The sequence below is a fragment of the Cervus elaphus genome, chromosome X (genome assembly GCF_910594005.1).
Source record: "Cervus elaphus chromosome X, mCerEla1.1, whole genome shotgun sequence".
NCBI classification, from domain to species: domain Eukaryota; kingdom Metazoa; phylum Chordata; class Mammalia; order Artiodactyla; family Cervidae; genus Cervus; species Cervus elaphus.
The window spans coordinates 32065891-32090671 of NC_057848.1; the positions used below are offsets into that span (position 1 = coordinate 32065891).

A 24781-nucleotide genomic window follows, 5' to 3' on the forward strand; every position below is an offset into this window, starting at 1 on the left:
AGTCTATTTTTGCAATGTCATAATTTTTCTATAAAATCCTGGCTGGATTACTGAGAAACAAAAGTTAACAACAAAAACTAATAGTAATGTGTTATTAAAACAACATGTTAAAACAAAGCCAAAATAAAGTCAAGAGGGCCCATGTAACTGACTTATGCAGTAATTAATTTTGTATGGGTTATAGAAATACATCTTAATAATTCACAATACCTTAGAATAGTGGAAATTCAAGTGTGGGCAGTGACAAGTGTCGAATCACAGACTGTTTGTTACCAGTCTGCACTGGAATTAGAAGAAATTGAGAGTAAGCATTTGATTGCATAAATTGTATAAATGTATTAATAGACTATAATAACCACGATATAGGATTGTATTTTTATGTCTTTTTTATTTTAGTTTTTTAGTATTTTTTATTACATTTTATTAAAAATAGTACATGATTGTAGCAATTAAGAAAAGATTGGTCTTTTTTGAGAAATAATTTCAGAAGTCCATTCTTAGGAAAATATACTTGAAAATCCTAAAGTTTTATTGTTAGATTATTTTCTATGCATGATACCAAATGTATCCCTAACTCACTGTTAGGTTGGTTGTATACAGGATTCTATTACCTGTTTGCTAAAAAAATAACCAGATACATCTCTTAAAACTGCTTCAATACTTTTTAATATTGGTTTTTATTAACTAGGCTTGCACGGACTACCAGGAGAGAAGGGGGATCCAGGGCCTCCTGGATTTGATGTTCCAGGACCTCCTGGTGAGAGAGGCAGTCCAGGGATCCCTGGAGCACCAGGTCCTATGGGACCCCCAGGATCACCAGGGCTCCCAGGAAAAGCAGGTGCCTCTGGCTTTCCAGGTAATTTTTTAGTCTTCCCTGGTTTGGGATTCCAGACATTAGAGCTAATATGACTCTGGTGTATTAGTCTCTTGTGATTTTCTCAATTGACACTATCCTTTAAGGAAATGTATTAAATGTCTCTGATTGTGGGAAACTCACTTTGCTATTTGCATTGCACTTTTTCTCTCTGAGCGCTCCGGTTATATATTGCTGTGTAACAAATGACCCCAAAATATTGATGATTTAAAGCAGTCTTAATTTTGCTCAAGATTTTATTCATCAGGAATTATTGGATGACTTAGACAGCGTTGTTTATCTCTGATCCCCATGGTACCAACTGGTACCATGGTTGGGATGAAGGAGATGCTTTCAACGTGGCACTACTGTGACACCTCAGTGTTCATTGGCCTCTTCACATGTTATCTCATTATCCACAGAGGTACCTCACATATGATAGATTCAGGGTAGTTGCTCTTTTTCCAGGGCAATTGGTTTCCAAAAGAGAGAATCCTCAAAACTGAAAGTGAATGTTCTAAGAGCCCCGGGTGGAAGCTGCTAGAGTTCTTATCATCTAGCCTTGGGAGTTATACAGGGTCACATAGTCAAGGTTAAGGCAGAGTCATCCCAAATTCAAGGGGAGAAGGGTACACAAAGCTGTGTGTACTGGGAAGTGCAGTTCATTTGGGGACCATGTTTAGAGACTAACTACCACAGTGATATAGACAGTAGTGGTCACTAAGATTACAATAGTTGGAAAGAGGCAAACCTTATAGTACCTTCCCTCTAACTCAGTAGTTTTCTAGTTGACATCTCTAAACTGATCTTTTATCTTTCCAAGGTCAAGGAAAGGTAAAAAGGTATTGATATTTTTCAAAGGTGCCAAAGGTGAAATGGGTATGATGGGACCTCCAGGCCCACCAGGACCTTTGGGAATTCCTGGCAGGAGTGGTGTTCCTGGTCTCAAAGGTAATATTCAGGGTTTGCTGGCAGATATATGAAAGAAAGAAAATTAAAAATTTTGCTTTACGTCAACACAGAATACTTTTGACTGCTTAAAAATGAGCAATGCTTTATTTGTATTTTGTTTCTAAGTGACATGGCATTTAAGTAGTTCCTGTTTTCAGTTTGATGGCATGCTTAGTTTGAATACTATGAAATATGATAAGCATTAACTCAAAATAACAACATACAAGGATTTAATTTTTATTTTTTTTACAGTCTGTATTTGTCAGAGAACACCAGGAGAGAGATTGTTGTTTGAGTGTAAAAGTGAGCTCGAGTTATTTATAGACAATGAATAAGGTGCATGAGTGTTTTGGGTGGTCAGTGGCCTACCCAACTGTGTAACATATGAATAATCTTTATATGCATTAATCCTGGATAGATGAACCTGATTGGCTGTGTCTTTCCCACACATGTTGGTTTTAGGTGAGGATGGTTTGCAGGGTCAGCCAGGACTTCCTGGCCCTGCGGGAGAGAAAGGTAGTAAAGGAGAGCCTGGCCTTCCAGGCCTTCCTGGGCCAATGGATCCAGATCTGCTGGGCTCAAAAGGAGAGAAAGGGGACCCTGGCCTACCAGGTGAGTGGATGCATTTATTTTAATTTTTCTCCTGGTGGGTATGATGTTTAATTTTTATTAGCATGGAAAGTGACTTGTAATCCAGGATTAAGGCAATTAGGTATATCAAATTTTGGTAACGAAAGCTAGTTTTTACTGATTTGTACTGTTTCACTGATCAACTTTTGCTTGAGTGTTTTCTTTGTAGTTTATCTATTACAAACTATGAGGCTTTAAAATAAACAGTCACTTTCAAGCCTTCCAGAAAGTAGTGTATAGAATATGATCAAGAGAAGATGGATAAATAACCAGAATTACTTGGAAAACAGATTTCAGTGTTTGGGAAATTTTCTGGCCATTTAAAATTTTTTTTCTTGAAACCAAATGAAGATGAGTGGTACACTGTTGTCCTGCAGATTTTTGATACCCATATCATACTTGATTTTTGTATAGTTCACTGTTATTCTAACCTAAAAGAATAAACAAATATTGGACTAAGAACAGCCAAACACCCCTGGGGAAGGTTGCTGGAAGTAGGTCTAGGAAACAATTGTGTTACTGCAGTTATTTAATTAGAAGCAAATTAGATATGAAGTATAACAGATTTTTAAAATAAAAATCCTTTATTCTTTTTATAAAACTATAACATATTCATAACAAAGCATCAGAAAATACATGAAGTGAAGTCGCTCAGTTGTGTCCAACTCTTTGCAACCCCATGGATAGTCCATGGGATTCTTCAGGCCAGAATACTGGAGTGGGTAGCCATTCTCTTCTCCAGGGGATCTTCCCTACCCAGGGATCAAACCTATGTCCTCCGCATTACAGGCGGATTCTTGACCAGCTGAACCACCAGGGGAAAAATATGAAAAAGCACAAAACAATAAATAAAACACAATCCAATCTACATAGAATATCCTTTCAAACAAAATGGAACTTTTAAACTTTGTTTATTTGCAGATTGAAGTAAGGTTTGTGGCTCTTTCTGTGTTGAAACCATTGCTATTGTCAGTCCATGTTTGTGTGTGAGTATGTGTGTAGGGGTGTGTGTGTGTGTGTGTGTGTGTGTGTGTGTGTGTACATAGATGTTATAAGTTTCCCCGTGAGCAGGGCTTGGTGGGATTTCTCCTCAAACAAGAGTTTTAAGACATTACTATAATTTTGTATATAATCATGAAAGAGGCAAGGCCACCTAATTTTGTATTATTGTTAAAATGAATTACATTTCTTGATTTACTTCTTGCAAAGCTTCTCTTTGCATTGTACCTTCTGCAAAATAGTGTCAGTAAACTGTATTTGCCTTAATATAAAGTTATGAAAGATAGTTATAGAATCTAAGAGATAGTGTAGAGACGGCCTGCCCCAATTCCTTCATTTTATAGTGTAAGAAACTGAGGCCCAAAGAGGAAAGTGGCTTAATTATTGAGTGCTCTGAAGTTCTTAATGGTAGCTACTTTAAAAACTGGGAGATTTTAATGAGTCCAGTGATATTGGTTCACACTATATCAGAATATCACTGGTTCCTGTATTTCATTCATATTTCAGAGTTTGGGTAGCTTGCTTTGTAAAATGTATTTAATGATTAATAATACCAGCCTAACTTGTCTTTCTTATACTCATCCTTGGAAGGTATTCCTGGAGTTGCAGGGCCAAAAGGTTACCAGGGTTTGCCTGGAGACCCAGGGCAACCTGGACTGAGTGGACAACCTGGATTGCCAGGACCATCAGGTAAGTATGATAAACCACCTGTAGTAGTTGGGTGGCTGGCTGATCCTGACCCCTGAAACAAAGTAATTATGTATTTATCATGTGTAGTGATGTTTTGAATCTGGTCATGGCAATATGTTTGGGAAGCTACTGAGATATGGACCTCTCCTTGACAAAAATGTTGCCATTGGCACAAATGTCAACAGAAAAGACTTGTAGGATATTTTTCTTTACTCAATTTCTTCTTTTTTGTGGCCTCAGAGTATACACAGAATCAGAAGTACATCTAAGTAAGGTGCTATATTTTACTTATATACATTGTAGCATATGTAGACTAGACAGTTATCTGTTAGGAGCCTAAAGAATTCACCCTTTTCATTTTTTTGCCTTCAGACAAGTTAATCATTAAACCATGTAAAACAGATGACTGCCATTTCTAGTTTTAAAAGTTTCTAGGAGTAAGAATTTCACAACCTTCATTGGTAATGTGTTATAGCATTAATCACTCTTACAATCAATGTGGATTTTTTTGTTTCTAATAAAACTTTTTTTTGCTGCTTCTTAAACCATTTTCTTTTAGTTGGACCCCTAAACAATAAAGAGTAGCTGTTACCATCCTCCTAAGAGCCCTTTAGATCAGTTATTCTGCTCTGGACTGTATGCTATATTATCTTAATGTAGTTGGAAGGAAAAATTATCTCCTTATCTATCTTTCATATACTTTGCATTCTCTTTCCTGAGTGAGAAGACAGTGTGAAAGAAAAAATAAAAGCAAATAATGTTGAAGGCAACATTGTAGTCCTTGGAAAATACCTAGGGGACACCACAGAACTGAAGTATCTAAACTCTGGGAAGAATGCAAACACAGCAGTCATGATGAACGCAGTAGCCATGGGGGAAGATAGTCCGGTACTTCTCCATCAACTCTTACCTATCCCTGGCTTAATGTGCCAAAGGTGTATGTATCATGACAGGTTACCACTTTCCTCTTCTGGTTGCACATGATAAGGCTTTCAATGGGAAAGCTTCTGAATCTTTTTAAAAGACTCTCTTTAAATTGAATTTATCTGTGATAAATATAGTAAGGTAGTTATACACATATGACAAATAAGACTTCAGGTGGTTGGAATAGTTTTAGGGCAAGAATCAAGATGTCCTGGTGATAGTTATATGTGTACAACAAATAAGACTTCAGGTAATTGGAGTAGTTTTAGGGCAAGACACAAGATTCTTGCATTTTAAAATAAATGTGTATTGGGAGCCCTCTGTTGCTGTGATTATATTGTAATATGTTCCTAAGGAGATTTCTTGATAACTTTTGCCTGTCTAATGTCCAGTTAGATTTGTGAAACTTTATCATATATTAATATTTGGTCCATTCAGTCTCATGCTTTCATTTTAATTAAGACCCATTCCAGGAAACCAAGCAACCATAGTATTGCTGACTTGTCTTAATTTTAAGCAATTTGACTTTTCTAGGTCCCAAGGGTAACCCTGGCCTCCCTGGAATGCCAGGACTTACAGGACCTCCTGGACTTAAAGGAAGCATGGGTGATATGGGTTTTCCAGGTGAGTGATGAAAATTTCCCAAATATTTAGTTCCATTAATGGAAGATGGTTGACTATCTTTGTTATCAGAAAAGAAACTGTTGTTGACAGAGTCAAACTGAGGTGATATCTAAGGCAATCAGTGGGTAGAGCTCTCTCATTACACAAGTATTTGAAGTGGGAATTAAGAGACAGAACTTTAGAAAGAATTCACAAACTTACATTTTTTCTCCAACTATACCCCCTTCCAACCCACTCCAGTGTTCTTTTTTTTTTTTTTTAATTAATTTATTTATTTTTTCAGTGTTCTTGCCTGGAGAATCCCATGGACACAAGAACCTGGAGGGTTACAGTTCATAGGGTCACAAAGAGACTGACATGACTGAAGCGACTTAGCATGAACACATACTCCCTTTCACTTAAACTTCCTTTAAAAATAGGCTTTTATACAATTCTGATTATAAAGCTCTTTATTATATAAATCAGACTTTGTGAAATTCTTTTTAAAAATCTTTTTGTGTGATCATGTGCATTATATATATCCCATACAATATTTTGTAAAAGATTGCATGTTATGTGTTTTTAACAGGCCCCCAGGGTGCAAAAGGGTCTCTTGGACCTCCTGGAGTTCCTGGACAACCTGGCTCCCCAGGATTACCTGGACAGAAAGGAGAAAAAGGTGATCCTGGTGTTTCAGGCATTGGTATTCCAGGTCTTCCTGGCCCAAAGGTAATCCTACTCAGGTATATGCCTGAGCAGATATGATTTTTCTTTAACACTGTGCTTGCTCCTAAATCTTCCTTAAACTATAGTGTGATATAGTATAGTGTGACATGAATCTCTGGGCAAGAAATTCATTCTTTCTCTTTTATATTGTAAGGAGATGTGTTTTAGAGTTTGCAGCCAATCCAAAAAAGGATGAAGGGGGGATCTTTCTGATTTCTTTATTTTCTCTCTATCTTGCTGTTTGAGTATGTTTCAGTAACTAAAAGGCATATTTCTGCCTAGTTTTAGTTTTCCTTTCCCTTTTAGTGATGGAGTTGTTGGTCTTTGTCCTAATATTATTATTAACTAACATGAAGAGGCTTATAAGCAAAGTAACTTATAAAATTAATGAAAGTGAAATAATATTCTTAAATGCATGTATGAAGTGGTTCTCCAAAACAGTTTTACATATCCCTCCATGCTGCTGCTGCTAAGTTGTTTCAGTCGTGTCTTACTCTGTGTGACCCCATAGACGGCAGCCCACCAGGCTCCCCCATCTCTGGGATTCTCCAGGCAAGAACAATGGAGTGGGTTGCCATTTCCTTCTCCAATGCATGAAAGTGAAAGGTGAAAGTGAAGTCGCTCAGTCGTGTCCAACTCTTAGCGACCCCATGGACTGCAGCCTACCAGGCTACTCTGTCCATGGGATTTTCTAGGCAAGAGTACTGGAGCGGGGTGCCATTGCCTTCTCCGTCTATGCCGCTAGTCAGTGTGAAAACTTTGGTGTTATTTCTCAAGGAATCAAATTTAGAACTTGTTTAAGAATCACTGGACTTTCAAATATTTGATAACTGCTTAATTCCATGTAAAAGAGTAGTAATTCCTGTTAATTTGCAGAAGTATTTTATAACTAACCAAGATGCGTCCGTTGTCTATTATATATACATTGCAAGTGTCTTCTCCCAGTGAAATGTTGTCTCATAATGATGTTCAATCATTCAGTTACAACACAAAACTTGAGAGTACTAGAAAAGTAATTGTGGAATTAGTGAAAGCTCTCACTGAGATAAGAATTCATTGAATAATATTTTTAAGATATTTTCTTGTTAATAGTATACAAAAGGCTATATTTTGATTGCCTAGTCAATCAACTTATTGTAAGAAGTAATCAAGAGAAATTTCTGCTTATTAATTACAGATTAGTAGTATAGAGTTTAAATTTTTCTTTTCTGTATGTTGTGTGAGGTGAGGAACTATATATTTTTCCCAAATAAATTATCCATATAACTTAAAACCATTTGTTACAAACTCCATTCTGTACTTATTGATTTTAAATTTCATTTAAAAATTTTATAAATATTTTCATCCATATTTTTTCTAGACTGAGAGAATTTTAGCATTCTTATAATAGAACCAAAATGATCATAATAACTCATCTCTGAAATTATAATAAATTACAGCAGAAAAACATGTTTCAGTTGGCCAGTGTCCACAGTGTATTCAACTCTCTAAGTAAGAGGCTAACTCTTAGTTTTTCTATGCAGCCTACAAGTATATTTCAATAAGCAAATTCTACACTAAGCTTGGATACTTGCAGAGTTGATAAAACCAGGAAATCTTGTATTTGAAGTATTCTGTTGTTTCTTTCAGATGGTATTATTTTATCTTAAAATGGTGACACATTTAAAAAATAAGATTTTACACTCAGTTCTAATAGATGCAGGCAGTCTGTGCTTTGTACAGTCTGACATGACAAATTTACCACAGATTGGTTAAATGACATCAGTCCACAACAATACGGATCAGGTTTAAGTTACCGTAATATATTAGTCTTCAGTCCCTAAACCACTATGTAAATAACTACTGTGCATCATGATCAGTGAGCAGTCATTTCACTTCTTTCAAATTCTGTCAATAATTAGTCACTGTGAATCTGTTTTCCCATCATGCATTGACAGCAAAGCATGTAGGTGTGTTGCCTCTGTCTCTCATTGACAACCAACTTGAAGTTTAACAAAAGTGAATAATCAAAGAGAAAACTGATCAACAGTGATGAAAGTACAGTTTAAAAAAGGAAAGGTATAACACTGGAAGTGAAATTTATATCTAATATAGTAATTAGAGACAAAATAGCCAACCAAAGGAATGTTTACATTGCCACCATTTGAGAGACTTTAGATGTGCAGCCAAGAAAGCTGGTGAAGACTAAATGATCAACATATGAACTTGACTCTCTTTATATATGTAACTGATAGGAAGAGGATTTTAATGTTATGAGAAAAACTTTTAAAGGTCATAGAATGGTCATGTTTTTCCCATTGATTTTTTTAAATCTTGTTACATGGTTTCATCTTGCATTTTCATTTTTGTAGTCCCATACTACTGAGCAAAATGAGGACTTCCTGCCTATTACTCTAAAAGAAGAGTAGAATAAAAGTTTCAGGAACATGATAGTATGATTAGGAGATGTCAAGCATAAGGAAAAAAATTTTGTAATTAGTGAGTTGTTAAGAAGTAAGGATAGTGGTAAAAGGTCAGATGGTACTTAGTTTTACAAATGACACACTTTATGAGAGAGTGTCCTTGTTAGTCAAAAAGCATAATTAATATAAGTACACTGAAAACCCTGGACAGGGAATCTATAGGCAGAAGCATCAGTCCCGAGTCTGTCTGAATGACCTTGTAAGTCACTTAATTCTTTTCTATCTTCATTACTTTGTCAGTAAAATATAAAGAAGAATTATATAACCTATTACACAGAGTTATTGTGAGGTTTCAATTAGATTAAAAAAACACTTTATAAATTATAAAGTATTCTATACACAATATTTGTCTGTGAGATGAGAGAGGTGGACTAGATAATATCTAAGATTTCTATAACTCGTATATTTAATGACTATATTCTTTTAATGTGGCATAATGTTGCTAGCTTCCATTACTCCTTCTTAAAATCTAATCATACTACAGACTCAGAACAATTCTTGTCATAATCCTAGATAGATTTTTTGCCAAAATTGACTAGCAGAAAATCTTAGAAGAAAACATATTGTATGACCTTGGGTTAGGATAATTATTTCTTAAACATGGCACCAAACACTCAAGCAACTAAAGAAAAATAAATAAATTAAACCACGTTAAAACATCATGAGAAACGCTGGGCTGGAAGAAGCACAAGCTGGAATCAAGATTGCCAGGAGAAATATCAATAATCTCAGATATGCAGATGACACCACCCTTATGGCAGAAAGTAAAGAGGAACTAAAAAGCCTCTTGATGAAAGTGAAAGAGGAGAGTGAAAAAAGTTGGCTTAAAGCTCAACATTCAGAAAACTAAGATCATGGCATCTGGTCCCATCACCTCATGGCAAATAGATGGGGAAACAGTGGAAACAGTGTCAGACTTAATTTTTTTGGGCTCCAAAATCACTGCAGATGGGATTGCAGCCATGAAATTAAAAGACACTTACTCCTTGGAAGGAAAGTTATGACCAACCTAGATAGCATATTAAAAAGCAGAGACATTACTTTGCCAACAAAGGTCCATCTAGTCAAGGCTATGGTTTTCCCAGTGGTCATGTATGGATGTGAGAGTTGGACTGTGAAGAAAGCTGAGTGCTGAAGAATTGATGCTTTTGAACTGTGGTGTTGGAGAAGACACTTGAGAGTCCCTTGGACTGCAAGGAGATCCAACCAGTCCATCCTAAAGGAGATAAGTCCTGGGTGTTCTTTGGAAGGACTGATGCTGAAGCTGAAACTCCAATACTTTGGCCAACTCATGCGAAAAGTTGACTCATTGGAAAAGACCCTGATGCTGGGAGGGATTGGGGGCAGGAGGAGAAGGGGATGACAGAGGATGAGATGACTGGATGGCATCACTGACTCGAAGGACATGAGTTTGGGTAGACTCTGGGAGTTGGTGATGGACAGGGAGTCCTGGCGTGCTGCGATTCATGGGGTCGTAAAGTATCGGACACGACTGAGCGACTGAACTGAACTGAAAATATTGTGCTGCAAATGATAATGTCAAAAAGTGAAAAGACAACCCAGGGAAAGGGAGAAAATATTTGCAAATGATATATCAGAGAAGAGATTTGTATCTAGAATATATTTTTTTAAAAACTCTTAATTCAACAAGGAAGTAGACCAATTTTTAAATGGGCAGTCAGGCCGAACAGACCTATACAGAACATGCCACCCCAGTTATTAGAGAAATGCAGATCAAAACTACAGTGAGATATCATATCACACTAGCCGGAATGGCTATCATCAGAACAGGCCATCTCACAACATCAGGGTATACATTTTTTTTTGAAGTGTACAAGAAACATTCTTCAGAACAGAGCGTATGTTAAGCCACAAAATAAGTCTTAATAAATTTTAAAACATTGGAACCATACAAAGATCCTTTTCTCATTACATTAGATTGTAAACAGCAAAAGGAAAGCTGGAAAATTCACAAATATGTAGAAATTAAAGGACATACTCTTAACAACCAGTGGGGCAAAGATGAAGACACAAGTGAAATTAGAAAACATCTTGAGACAAGTGAAAACACAAAATTCCAAAACTTATACAAGCCAGCAAAAGTAATGTTAACAAGGAAATTTATAGTGTAAATGCTTGCATTGAAGAAGAAAGATCCTAAATCAGAATTTAGCATTATACCTTCAGGAACTAGAAAAAGAACAAACTCAACCCCAAAACTGGTAGAAGGAAGGAAATAATAAAGATTAAAGCAGCAATAAATACAGTAGAGATTAAAAACAATAGAGAAAATGAAGAAAACCAAGAGGTTGTTCTTTCAAAAAGATAAACACAATTGAAAAACATTGAGCTAGATTGGCTAAGAGAGAGAGGACTCACATACTTAAAATTAGACATGAAAGATGGCACATCACCGCTAAATTTACAGAAATAAAAAAGATGAGAGTACTGTGAACAAGTGTACAAAAACAAAATGGATAACTTTGAAATGGACAAATTCCTAAAAACATATAATTTACCAAGGCTGAATGATAAAGAATAGATTTTCTGAATAGACCTACAGTTACTAAAGATTTTCTCTTCCTTGGGTGGTAAAGGATACTATAGGGCCTATTGTGTTACAAACAGTTCATAATATTTTTCTCTGAGTTCCTCACCTTTTCTCTAAGTTCATCACTTTAACATGTATTTTGAATCCCATGTACCATGTTTTGGCCTGCTCAAGCAACTTTGAGCCATTATTTATCAATTTTCCCCCATTAGCTTAAAATGTCACTACCTGGAAGAGGTAAGTAGCATGCAGGCTTAAAGATACTATTTTATACTGCCTTTGCTACATCATTTAGTAAAATGTTAGCTAAGAGTATCTCTGCATTCACTCTTTAGTATCCCTATCATTAATATTTCCTAACTAAAGAGGAACCTATGTATGGCTTGGTTCATGGTATCTTTAATCTCCAAATATAAATTGAACTCTAAAAATTTAATAATTATGTGGGAACCACAGCTTCCAAATGATTGGACTACTGTTGTGATACTCTTCTCACCATAAAACAAAGTATGGTTTTTACCCTTTCTCACCAAATATTTTCAACTCATCCTGGTTTTTTTTCACCTACTGACAGCACTTCTTCAATATTATAATAGAACACAATAACAAACAGTATTAGCTATTTCACCAACTTTGATGTCTTCTATTTTGTATATTGAGGTCAGCGTGATATTTTATTCCATGTCTTAAGTTATTGCATGGATTGGAAGGGAGATCCTGTTATTAAGAGATAGTAGAGAATGACTATGATCCAAACGCTCTTAGTTTACCAATTTGAATTTTAAAAGCCGAAAAGTTATCAAACTGACAAGTATTTCTACATGGACTGCCTGTTATACAGTACAGTGATCTTGAAAACAGTTCTAGTTTCAGGCTTGTTAAAAAGCATTCTATTGTATGTTCTTGCCTCCTTTGTCAAAAATAAGGTACTCATTGTTGTGTGAGTTTATCTCTGGGCTTGCTTTCTTCTTCCATTGGTCTATATTTCTGTTTTTGTGCCAGTACCATACTGTCTTGAGGATAGCTTTGTAGTACAATCTGAAGTCAGGAAAGTTGCTTCCTCCAGCTCCATTTTTCTTTCTCAAGATTGCTTTGACTCTTTGGGGTCTTTTGTGTTTGCATACAAACTTTGAATTTTTTTGTTTTAGTTCTGTGAAAAATACCATTGTTAGTTTGATAGGGATTGCACTGAATCTGTAGATTACTTGGATAGTACAGTCATCATCAAAATATTGATTCTTCCATTCCAAGAACATGATATATCTCTCCATCTGTACACCCTCTTCAATAAGTGGTGCTGGGAAAACTGGACAACATGTAAAAGAATGAAACTAGATAACTTCCTAACATCATACACCAAAAAAAACCCTCAAATTGGGTTAAAGACTTAAATGTAAGGCCAGAAACTATAAAGCTCTTAGAGGAAAACAGGCAGTACACTCTATGACATACATCACAGCAAGATCCTCTTTGACCCACCTCCTAGAGAAATGGAAATAAAAATAAACCAGTGGGACTTAATTAAACTTAAAAGCTTTTGCACAGCAAAGGAAATAGCAAACAAGATGAAAAGACAACCCTCAGAATGGGAGAAAATAATTGCAATAGAAACAACTGGCAAAGGATTAATCTCCAGAATATATAAGCAGCTCATACAGCTCAACATCAGGAAAACAAACCAATCAAAAAATGAGCAGAAGACCTAAACAGACATTTCTCCAAAGAAGACATACAGATGGCTAAAAAACAATAGAAAATATGCTCAACACTGCTCATTATTAGAGAAATGCAAATCAAAGCTACAATGAGGTGTCACCTCACACCAGTCAGAATGGCCATCATCAAAAAATCTACAAACAATAAGTGCTGGAGAGGGTGTGGGAAAAGGGAACCCTCTTGCACTGTTGGTGGGAATGTAAAATGATATAACTACTATGGAGAACAGTATGGAGATTTCCTTAAAAAAAAAACCTAAGAATAGAACCACATGACCCAACAATCACATTCACTGGGCATATATATACCCTGAGAAAACTACAAATGAAAGAGACACATGTACCCCAGTGTTCATTGCAACACTATTTACAATAGCTCAGGCATGGAAACAGCCTAGATGTCCACTGACAGATGAATGGATGAAAAAGTTGTGGTACATATACACAATGGAATATTAACCATAAAAACACACATTTGAGTCTGTTCTAATGAGCTGGATGAACCTAGAGCCTGTTATCCAGAGTGAAGTAAGTCAGTAAGAGAAAAACAAATATTGTATATTGATGCATATATATGAAATCTAGTAAGATGGTACTGATGAGCCTATTTGCAGAGCAGCAGTGGAGATGCAGACATAGAAAACAGACTTGTGGACACAGTGGGAGAAGGACAGGGTGGGATTAATTGAGAGAGTAGCATGGAAACATATACATTACCATATGTAAAACAGATAGGCAGTGGGAATTTGCTATAGTATGCAGGGAGCTCAAATCGGGTGCTCTGTGAGAGGTAGGATGGTGTGGGAGGAAGGTTCAAGAGGGAGGGGACATATGTATACCTATGGCTGATTCATGTTAATGTGTGGCAGAAACCAACACATTATGTAAAATAATTATCCTCCAATTAAAAGTTTTAAAAAATGGCTTTCTAGTCTTACAGTGCTACTATATTTGTTAGTTTCACAGTGTTAAATTTGACTCACCAGGGATGATATATATTCCATTTTCAGTTATATCAAAGCTCCCAACAAACAAAAGTCTAGAACCAGATAGTGTCATTGTTGAGTTCTACCAAAAGTTTAAAGACGAATTGATACCAATCCTTCTCAAACTCTTCCCCAAAAATAGAGGACAAAGGAACATTTCCAAATTAATTTTGTGAAGCCAGCATTACCCTGATACCAAAATCACACAAGGAGGCCACAAAAGAGAAAATTACACTAGTAAACATAGATGAAAAAATCCTCAATAAAATATTAGTAAACCAAACTCCAATGCATTAAAAGGATCATATACCATTATTGAGAGGAATTTATTCCAGAGGTGCAAGGATGGCTCAACTTCTGTAAATCAAGCAATATGATACACTACATTAACAAAATGAAGGGTAAAAGTCATATGATCCTCACAATAGATGCAGAAAAGCATTTGAAAAATGCAACACCCACATATGATTAAAAAAAAAACAACTCAACAAAGTAGGTATATAGGGAACATACCTCAGCATAATAAAGGCCATACAAGATAAGCCCACAACCGGCATCATTCTCAGTGGTGAAAACTTGGAAACTTTTCCTCTGAGATTAGGAACAAGCAAGGATGCCCACCCTTGCGCTTTTACTCGACATAGCATTGGAAGTCCTAGCCAGAGCAATTAGGCCAGGAAAAGAAGTAAGCAATCAAATAGAAAAGGAAGAAGTAAAACTGTTCCTATTTGCAAATGACATATTATATATTTAAAAATCAAAAAACTATTAGAATAAACAAATTCAATTTGTAGGATGCAAAATAAGTATTTTAAAAATCTGTTGTGTTTCTATACACTAATCAAACTAGCAGAAAGAAAACTTAAGAAAACAATTCCATTTATCACTGCATCAAAAAGAATAAAAGATCTAGGGATAAATTTAACAAAGGGAACTGTCCACTGAAAACTGTAAGACACTGATGAAAGAAATTGAAGAAGACACAAACAAAATAAAGATATTCCATGCTTATGGATTGGAAAAAATAATATTGTTTAAATGTCCATTCTACCAAAGCAATCTATAGATTCACTGCAATCCCTATAAAATTCCAATGACATTTTTCACAAAATAGAACAAGCAATCCTAAAATTTGTATGAAATCATAGAAGACCCCAAAATAGCCAAAGACAGCATTAAGTCATGTTCACTCTTGCAACCCCATGGACTGTAGACTGCCAGGTTTCTCTGTCCATGGGATTCTCCAGGCAAGAATACTGGGGTGGGTTGCCATTTCCTTTTCCAGGGGATCTTCCCAACCCAGGAATCGAACCCAGGTCTCCAGCATTGCAGGCAGATTCTTTACTGACTGAGCTATGTGGGAAGCCCCCAAAATAGCCAAAGCAATAGAAAAATGTACAAAACTGGAGACATCATACTCCCTGATTTCAAACTATATTTCAAGCCTATAATAATCAAAACAGGATGAAGACTATACTTTCAAGGCTCATTTCTGTAGTTTGTTACTAGAGAAGTCTCTCTGAATGTGTGGACTACCCAAAACCACAAAGAGGAGGCATAGCAGTCTCTCCTGAATATGAAGCCAGCTCTTGGTGTTGCTTCTGCAACTGCCATTAGTCCTTGATGATTGTTCTCTTCCTTTGGGAGAGTAAGAGGGAAAGAATGTTGTCTGAGCTGAAACAAAACAAACAGTATGGAATTCACACAAAATGGACACATAGATCAATGGAGCAGAATAGATGTCCCAGAAATAGACTCAAGCATGTATGATCAATTAACTTATAACAAAGAAGCCAAGATTATACAGTGGAGAAGGGACAGTCTCTTCAATTAATGGTGTTGGGAGAATTGGACAGCCACATGCAAAAAAAAAAAAAAAGGAAGAAACTGGAGCACTATCTTACATCATACACAAAAATCAACTCAAAGTACATCAAAGATTTGAACATAAGACCTGAGACCATAAAACTAAAAGAAAACACAGATAGTAAACTCCTTGACACTGGTCTTGGTAATGAGCTTTTTAACTGGACACCAGAGCAAAGGCAACAAAATCAAGAAGAAATAAACTAGTGGGATTACATCAAACTAAAATAGTTCTGCACAGGAAAGGAAACCAACAAAATGAAAAGACAAGCTACTAAATGGAAAAAAAAATTGCAAGTCATATATTTGATTAGAGGTTAGTATCCAAAATATATAAAGACAAGAACTCAAATAACTCAATAACAAAAAACCAATCTGATTAAATAATGAGCAGAGAATTTGAAGACATTTTTTCGAAAAAGGCATACCTATGGTCAACAAGTACATGTAAAGGTTCTCAGTATCACTAATCATCAGGAAAATGCAAATCAAAGTCATAATGAGATATCACCTCATACCTTTTTGAATGATTATTATAAAAAAAAAAAACAAGTGCTGGCAAAGATGTGGAGAAAAGGAACTCTTGCACATTGTTGGTGGGACTGTAAATATGTGCAGCCACTATGGTAAACACTATCAATGTTCCTCATAAAGTTAAAAATAGAACTATACAATATGATCCAGCAGCTCACTTTCTGGGTATTTATCCAGAGAATAACTGGAAAAGATATTTGCATTCCTCTGTTCATTGCAGTATTATGTACAATAGCCAAGCTGTGGAAGCAACCTAAATGTCCACTGGCAGATAAATGGATAAAGAAGTAGTGTATAAAAAAGAATGAAATCTTGCTATTTGTGATAACTTAGATGGACCTTGAGGATATTATCCTAAATGAAATAAGTCAAAGACAAATACCATATGATATCATTTATATGTGGAATCTAAAACCAAATAAACAAAATCAAAACAATAAAACAAACAAAAACCAAGTTCATGGGTACAGAGAATATATTGGTGGTTGCTAGAGGCAGGGGTGGGTGAAGGTGGGTGAAATAGATGAAAGGGGTTAACAAGTACAAACCTCTAGCAATAAAATAATTAAGTGATGGGGATATAATATACAGCATGGTGACTATAGTTAATAATTCTGTACTGTATATTCAAAATTGTTTAAAACTTTTCATCACTTTTCATCACAAGAACAAAAATTGTAAAACTATGTATGGTGATTAGTATTAACTGAACTTACCATGATGATCATTTTATAATATATATGAATACTGAATCATTATGTAGTACACCTGAAACTAATATGTCAATTATATCTAAATTTTAGAATTATATCAAAGCTTGATATTAGAATAAATGTAGATACTTATTGTTTAAGAATATTTAAATCATGCCTAGCTTTTGCTGAGAGTATTACATAGACTAGAAGTTTCCCTTCTCAGAATGATTTACAGGATTCTTGGCCAGTTTGTTGATTTTCTGAGTGCTGTCTTCTTTTTCACATCTTACATATCTTTTTTTGAAACTCATTTTTTTTTCTGCAAGTGTATAAATAATAAAAGCTTAGATGAAACTTAAGCTAGAAAATTTTAGTCCTTTTCAGAAGTTCTAGTGAAATATTTACTTTCTTTTTTACAATTTATTTGGTTTGAAGGAGTAAGGCCATAGGGTGATAAGAACTGTATTAGGAAACAAGTACTGGTTGAAATTGCAATGTGGGTTGTTTTTTGTAGAATTTAACATACTTTATTATAAATAATCAAAAGTTTGTCTACTGCCTTGCATGTTTACCACTAGCAGGATAATGTTATTTTCTTCTTGTTTTTTTTTAAATTTTGATATATAAATATCATTGGTTCATGAATAATAAGAATTATGATTCTTTATTCAAAGCTTTTTGTATAAATACCTAAGATGGAACCAGTTCAATCCAAACTTTAATTGTATACCTATTATGTGTGTAAAAATGTACCACATGTTTGATTTATAAGTGTTCAGACAAAAGTACATGTATTCCAAGTCCAAAATTGTTAACTTTTTAAAAAATAGGACGTAAGGAGAAAAGTCATTCATTTAAAAAGCTTTTAACATAATGTGGAAACATTTGAGTCACAAATAGATGATCTTATGCACCTAGACAAGCATAAGCACTAAATGAAGAAGGAAATATTCAGTAGGTGATGTTGAATACTTTGTTGGACAGGTCACAGTCCTCATGAGCAGAGCAGGAAACACCACGGTAGATTTAGTGTTATCATATATATTCTCATTGTTATTGGGAAAAATTGTTTTAATTGTGAAAATGGATATGAATTCTTCTAAGGCCTTATTAGAAGAAAACAATGCAAATATTTGTTGAGCAAAAGTGGCTATATATGAATTATCTCTGACCACAAAGAAGTTTTCAGTGTAGTTGAAGAGTCAAGACATTCATATGTGAAACCATTATAAGCATAATGGAATAAGAACCTACCCTAATTTTTAAGGTAAGCTGTCTTTGTCCTGGAAGTTTTCATGGAAGAAATGGGGATTTGAGATGTCTAGTGAAGAATTCATAGACTTCTTCATGTGAAGATGAAATTTCTCTTTTACAGTAGAACCTACTGTGGTTATTATTTGGCACGCTTATTGTAAGCAATTAATTTCATTGTAGCATGCTAGGGATGATGATCACAGGTTTTGAAATCAAGCTACCTGGACCCAAATTCGGATTCCACCACTTATTAGCTACATTACTGTAAAATGGGGATAATAGTATCTTTCTTATAGAGTTGTTAGTATTAAAGAGAATAATGCATCTACATTTCATGGGAATAGCATGAGATCTGGAATCTGACAGACCTTGGTTCTAATCCCAATTCTGCTACTTACCAGAGACCTTAGGCACTTGAGTTTCTCCAAGATTTCAATTTTCTCATTTCTAAATGGAGCTGATAAAGCCTAACTCAAAGGGCTGTTTTGATGATTAAATGAAGCAATTTATGTAAAGCACTTAGCAGAATACCTGACATCCAGTAAAAGCTCTATGAATAATTTTATGTTGTTATATAATCCAAATCATGTAGAGACTTCAGTTTTATCTTTTTATTCATATTTTTAGGGTGAACCTGGTCTGCCTGGATACCCAGGGAACCCTGGTATCAAAGGTTCTATGGGAGAAACTGGTTTGCCTGGATTACCGGGGACCCCTGGAGCAAAAGGACAACCAGGCCTTCCTGGATTTCCTGGTAATACTACTTTTCTTAAATGCTTCTTTCTCTCCTTCCTCATTTACTCTAATCTATGTCATAAAGCAACGTCTTAGTTGACAGACCTCTGTTCTATTTCCCAACCAGCTACTGACCAGCAATGCAATCTCGGACTCTCTCTTTTACTTTTCTATTTTTGCCCAAATTTCTTTCCATAGAAAATGAGAATGGGCATTAACAATTCAGCAGCACAATATTCTGTGGGCAGAGAGACTGGTGGAGCATTTTTGAGTCTAACTGCTAGCCACAAGTCAGTTAAGAGGCCTTACTATTTTTGTAGGTGATAATGTATACTACCATTCTGTAGCCTGCTGCTGATTCTCTTAGGGTGTTGTCCTCAGTGGGTAGCTGTTGGTAGAACAATTATACAGTTTATTCAAATGATAAGGACTGAGTTGCACAAGCAAAGGGTCTTAGCACTATAATCAAGTAGGTGATCTGAACTTGTTTGTTAAAGTATCTGCTCTGTTTATGTTTGTGTCTATTTTTTGTTTTTTGGATTGCACTGTGGCATGGATGGAGTGGGTCTTTGATTATCTTTTCCTTAACCTTTCTATTAAAGTATAGCCTAGACACAGTAAAATGTACAAGACAATAGATGAATATTTACATATATGTATATATATATTCATGTACCCACCACACATATCCAGGTATAAAACAATTCTCTTACCCCATGAAATTTACCTATGCCCCTTCACAGTGAACCTCCCTCTCTCAGGTAACTACTACTATAACTTCTATCACTATCAATTAACTTTACCTGTTTTTGAAATTCACATTAATGGAATCATATAGTATATATCTTTGTGTCTAGCTTCTTTCACTCATCATTATGTATGTAAGGTAAAGTTATCTTGTTGCCTGTCAGCAGTTTGGTTTTTTAATCATTGCTCCATAATATTCCATTGAAGAAATAAACCATAATCAATTACCTATTCTCTTCTTGATGGACTTTTGGGTTGTTTCTAGTGTGGAACTACTAAGAAAAAAGTTGCTATTAATATTCTTTAACATGTTTTGGGGGGGGCTACATACTCATTTCTCTCACACAAAAATTTATGTGTTAGAAGTACTGAATCACAAAGTAGGTGTACATTTAAGTTTAGTAGATGGTGTCAGTTTTCCAAAGTGGTTTTATGCCTTAGAGTCCCACCTGCAATGTATGAATGTCTACAGGTAGTTCCTGGTGGCTTGCCATGATCATATAGTGGTTAGTACTTTGTACTGCGAAATGTCCAGCTGTCTGTATCCTTACCTCATTTGATATTGTCAGTCTTTTTAATTTTAGCAATTTTGGTCAGTATATAGAGGTATCCCAATGAAATTTAAACTTACATTTTCCTAATGAACAATAATATTAAACACCTTTTCATATACTTATTGGCCATTTGGGTAGCATTTTTATGAAGAGCCTGCTCTAAGTCCTTTTGCTCTTATTTAATGAGTTATTTGTCTTTTTTTGGCATTGATTCAGAGCAGTTCTTTATATATTCTGGATATGAATCCTTTGTCAGATACATGTATTACAAATAGATTCTGTTGCAAATTTGCCTTTCACTCTTAATGCTGTTATGTGATGTTACTTTTAATAAAGTCCAGTTTCTTTTTTTTAAGTCTTCTTGTTGTTGTTTAGTCACTCAGTTGTGTCCGACTGTTTGCAACCCCATGGACTGTAGACAGGCTCCTCTGTCCATGGGATTCTCCAGGCAAGAATACTGGAATGGATTGCCATTTCCTTCTACATTTTAAAGTCTAATTTCTTACTATTCTTTCATGGTTAGTGCTTTTTGTATCTTATTTAAGAAATATTTGCCTACTCAGGTTTATGGAACTATTCTAATTTTTTCTATAGCTTTCAGTGTTTAGGTTTGATATTTAAGTTTATGGTCTGTCGTAAATAAAAATAGTTTTATCATGTGATTATGGGTCAAGGTTCATTTTTTTTTTCATACAAATGTCCAATTTCTCCACACTGTTTTTTTATTTTAAAGAAACTGATTCATGTCAATGTATGGCAAAAATCACTACAATATTGTAAAGTAATTAGCCTCCAACTAATAAAAATAAATGAAAAAATAATAATAATAAAAAGAAAAAAAGAAACTGAGTTCTTCTTCTGATCATCAAAAGACACAATTAAAAAATGAATAGGGAAGCTACACATTAGGAGAAAATACTTGCAAAACATATATCTCATAAATGACTAATATCTGGGATATATAAAGAACTTCTGCAACTCAATAATAATAAGACATGCAGACCACTTTTTTTAAATGAGGAAAACTTGGAACAGATATTTCACAAAAGAAGATAAGACGAATGTCAAATAAACACATGCAAAAGTGATCAATATTATTAGCAATATGAGAAATGCAAATTAAAACCACAATGAAGTAGTATTACATTTCTACTCAGAATGGCTATTATTAAAACAATTGGATCAGTATATGTTATATAAGAACCTGGAGCAGCTGGGATTCCCAAATATTGTTGTTTGTTTATAAATCAGAGCATATAGCTATTCTCTGACTCAGCAGTTTCACCCCATCTAAGTATTTATCCAAAGATAAATTAAGACTTGTGTCTACAAAATTACCAGTGCAGAGATATTTATAGAAGCATTACTCATAATAGCTAAGTAGACCAGGTTTCCATAAATAGAATAGTGTTCATAATAGCTAAAACCTGACAACAACCCAAATGTTCAACAGTACATGAATGGATTTTTTTTTTCATGAATGGATTTTTAAAAGTTTGATATATCCATACAATAGAATCCTACCAGTTAACTCTACCAGTATAATATGATGGTAATTATTTTTATTATGAATATATAATAATGCCAGCCTCTGAATAAATCAATATAAAACTTAAAATTATTCTTAAATCATCAAGCAAGCACCAGTATATTTGGGGGTTTTCTTTCTATTCTTCACTGTTTCTATGCTAACATTCTAAATTGTAACTTTGAATTGTAGCTCTCAAAGCAATGCAGTTTTTCTTTATCATTAAATTGAGCTTTTTACTCTAGGAACCCCAGGCCTTCCTGGACCAAAAGGTATTAATGGTCCTCCTGGGAACCCTGGCCTTCCAGGAGAACCTGGTCCTGTAGGTAAGAATGAAAACTAAGAGTTTGCTATGCTATAAAATTAAAGCTTTATTCATTTTTGGAAAGTCAAATCATTTCTGGGAGCTGTGAGCGTTTTCAAGACAAACATGCTGATCATTCACTGCATACCACTTGTTAGATACAAAATGAACAATTCTTAGTAACAGTTGCTTAAAATTATTATTATGGGACCTTATTTTTCAGGCTCACTTTTTCCAAGGAGAGTTATTTCAGGTATCCTTTGATAGTAGATGGAAGCTCTCATTATTTTAGAATGGCAAAGTGTAGTTTTGCTTGTTTACTGTTCTAAAGCAAATCACTCCTTTTGGCCCCGTAGGAGACCTATAATTCACCCCACTTTCATCCCCCCCACACACACACCTTGCTTTTTTACATATTCTAAAGGTAGGTTATATGAGAAAGTGAGTTTGAATACTGAGTGGATGATAAAACAGTTCCTTATTCTCATTATCCTTTATTTCTTTTCCACGAGGTTTCATGACTTAAAGAAATGTCCTAGAGACACTGTGTGTCTTTTGGCTAGAATTATTTGAGGCTAAAAGTAAAAGAATTGGGAATATAGGAGAAAAAGGAAATTGAGAAGAAAAGTATAACCTTCTGTACTCTGTTCTTTAGGTGGTGGAGGTCGTCCTGGGCCACCAGGGCCTCCAGGTGAAAAAGGCAAACCAGGTCAAGATGGCATTCCTGGACCAGCTGGACAGAAGGGTGAACCAGGTACTATATTTTTTTAATTGTCCTTAATTTTCTAATTTCTTCCTTGTCTACTGTAACTTTTGTCCTTATGTACCCATAGTGAAATTCTTCCTTATCCTCTAAGCTACTATACACTTCTCCCTTCCTAATTACCTTCTTCCTGAGAATATTACCTCACATTTATTGAATCACGTTGCCTCCCTCTTATGAAAAACTCCATAATCTTTTATTGCTCAATTGTTCATGTCAAGAAGCTACCTAGCTTTTTTTTAACTACTCTGGATGACCTTCTTTCACCATGCAATCTCCCTATATATACATATATATGATATGTATATTTAAAAATATACTTAATACTCATCACAAATAGAATATAAGTTTATATGATTTTTTTTCATGTTCAAATTGTAGTTCGATGTTGGAAATAAGTCTTCTCCATGTTTCATATGATATACATTGCAGCACTTGCTAAAAACCTAAATGATCCAAAAATAATTTCTTCTTATTTCAGTTATTATTATCTGTTTGAAAGTTTTGGGTTTATGTTCTGACAGGTCAACCAGGCTTTGGAATCCCAGGACCCCCTGGACTTCCAGGACTTTCTGGTAAACTTTAATAAAGCGTGTTAAATCAGTCAGTAAAAAGATAATATTCTCCAGTACACTTATTTTTTCATCTCCACATACAACCCAGGACAACTCAAAGCTAGAGTAATATCTTAAAGCATTTCTTAATCAGCAACTTAGTATAAGCTATTGTACTATAAAAAATGCACCATTAAGAAAATTTATATACAGATATCTCATTAACCTCATAAATAAATGTTAAGGAAATGATAAAGAAAGAAAAATTGTAGGAAGAGTTAGGTTTCAATAAGTTTTTCTTTTTTTCAGTAATTTTTTAAAAACTCTTTTAGCCAGAAGAAAAATACTTTTTTCTCCCCATGGAAACCAAAACCAAGATAATATAAGTAAACTGTAGAAATCTGTACCAATCATAAAATGCCTATTGAAAACTCCATTTTAATTTACATCTTGCATCTTGGGTGGTATGTGTGCACACACATCTACCTCCCTCATTTGTTTTTACTCTCATTGTAAGCCCCAAGTAGTTAATTAAATGACTAAACGTGTACAGATATGTATTTTTATGTTCTGAAATGACCATAAGCTATTTATGGAGGATTTTTTCAAACCACACATAGATCACTTAGAAATTCCTGTATTCCATTTATGAATCCAACATAAAAATTATTACTCTAATGTACAACTGTTATATTGCTCTCCGACATGTCAGTGGTATAGAAAAACTGTTGAAAACAGTTTGTCTAGATTGTGATTCTAAATCTTGGCTGGAATGGTCTTTGGGGACACACAGCAACCATTGAAGAGCCATATCTTTCAATGGTCTCAAAAATTTGTCTCAGAACAGATGGGGGGACACCTGTACACCCCTGGCTGATTCATGTCAATGTATGGCAAAACCACCACAATATTGTAAAGTAATTAGCTTCCAGTTAAAAGAAATAATTTTTAAAAAATATTTTGTGTTAGGAATTTCCTCTAGCTATCTCTAACCTATTCTTGTAAATATTTTATGCTTTTGTTTTTTTCTCCTCCTAACTGCTGGTCATGTGATCATTGCTGTATCTCCTAACACAAAGGATATCTTTTAGAATGCAACTTATTATTGTTTCTATATTTCTATACATACTCTAACAAATAGTTCTGATAACAGATAA

The 24781-nt window shown here is 34.8% G+C and overlaps 1 protein-coding gene and 1 non-coding gene across 6 annotated transcripts in view; both read left to right on the forward strand.

The window, feature by feature from the left end:
• Positions 1-24781, forward strand: part of COL4A5 (collagen type IV alpha 5 chain) — a 236308-nt gene that overhangs the window by 185710 nt on the left and 25817 nt on the right. For all 5 annotated transcript variants that reach the window (XM_043896509.1, XM_043896511.1, XM_043896512.1 and 2 more), the window contains 10 exons: positions 689-856; positions 1715-1804; positions 2267-2416; positions 4025-4123; positions 5582-5671; positions 6240-6379; positions 19067-19193; positions 22249-22329; positions 22963-23061; positions 23595-23645. In XM_043896509.1, the coding sequence (XP_043752444.1) occupies positions 689-856; positions 1715-1804; positions 2267-2416; positions 4025-4123; positions 5582-5671; positions 6240-6379; positions 19067-19193; positions 22249-22329; positions 22963-23061; positions 23595-23645 (1095 nt within the window). The remainder of the gene's footprint in view (positions 1-688; positions 857-1714; positions 1805-2266; positions 2417-4024; positions 4124-5581; positions 5672-6239; positions 6380-19066; positions 19194-22248; positions 22330-22962; positions 23062-23594; positions 23646-24781) is intronic.
• Positions 15558-15768, forward strand: LOC122690919. The gene has a single exon (XR_006340178.1). It is a non-coding gene; the product is annotated as a small nucleolar RNA U3 (small nucleolar RNA).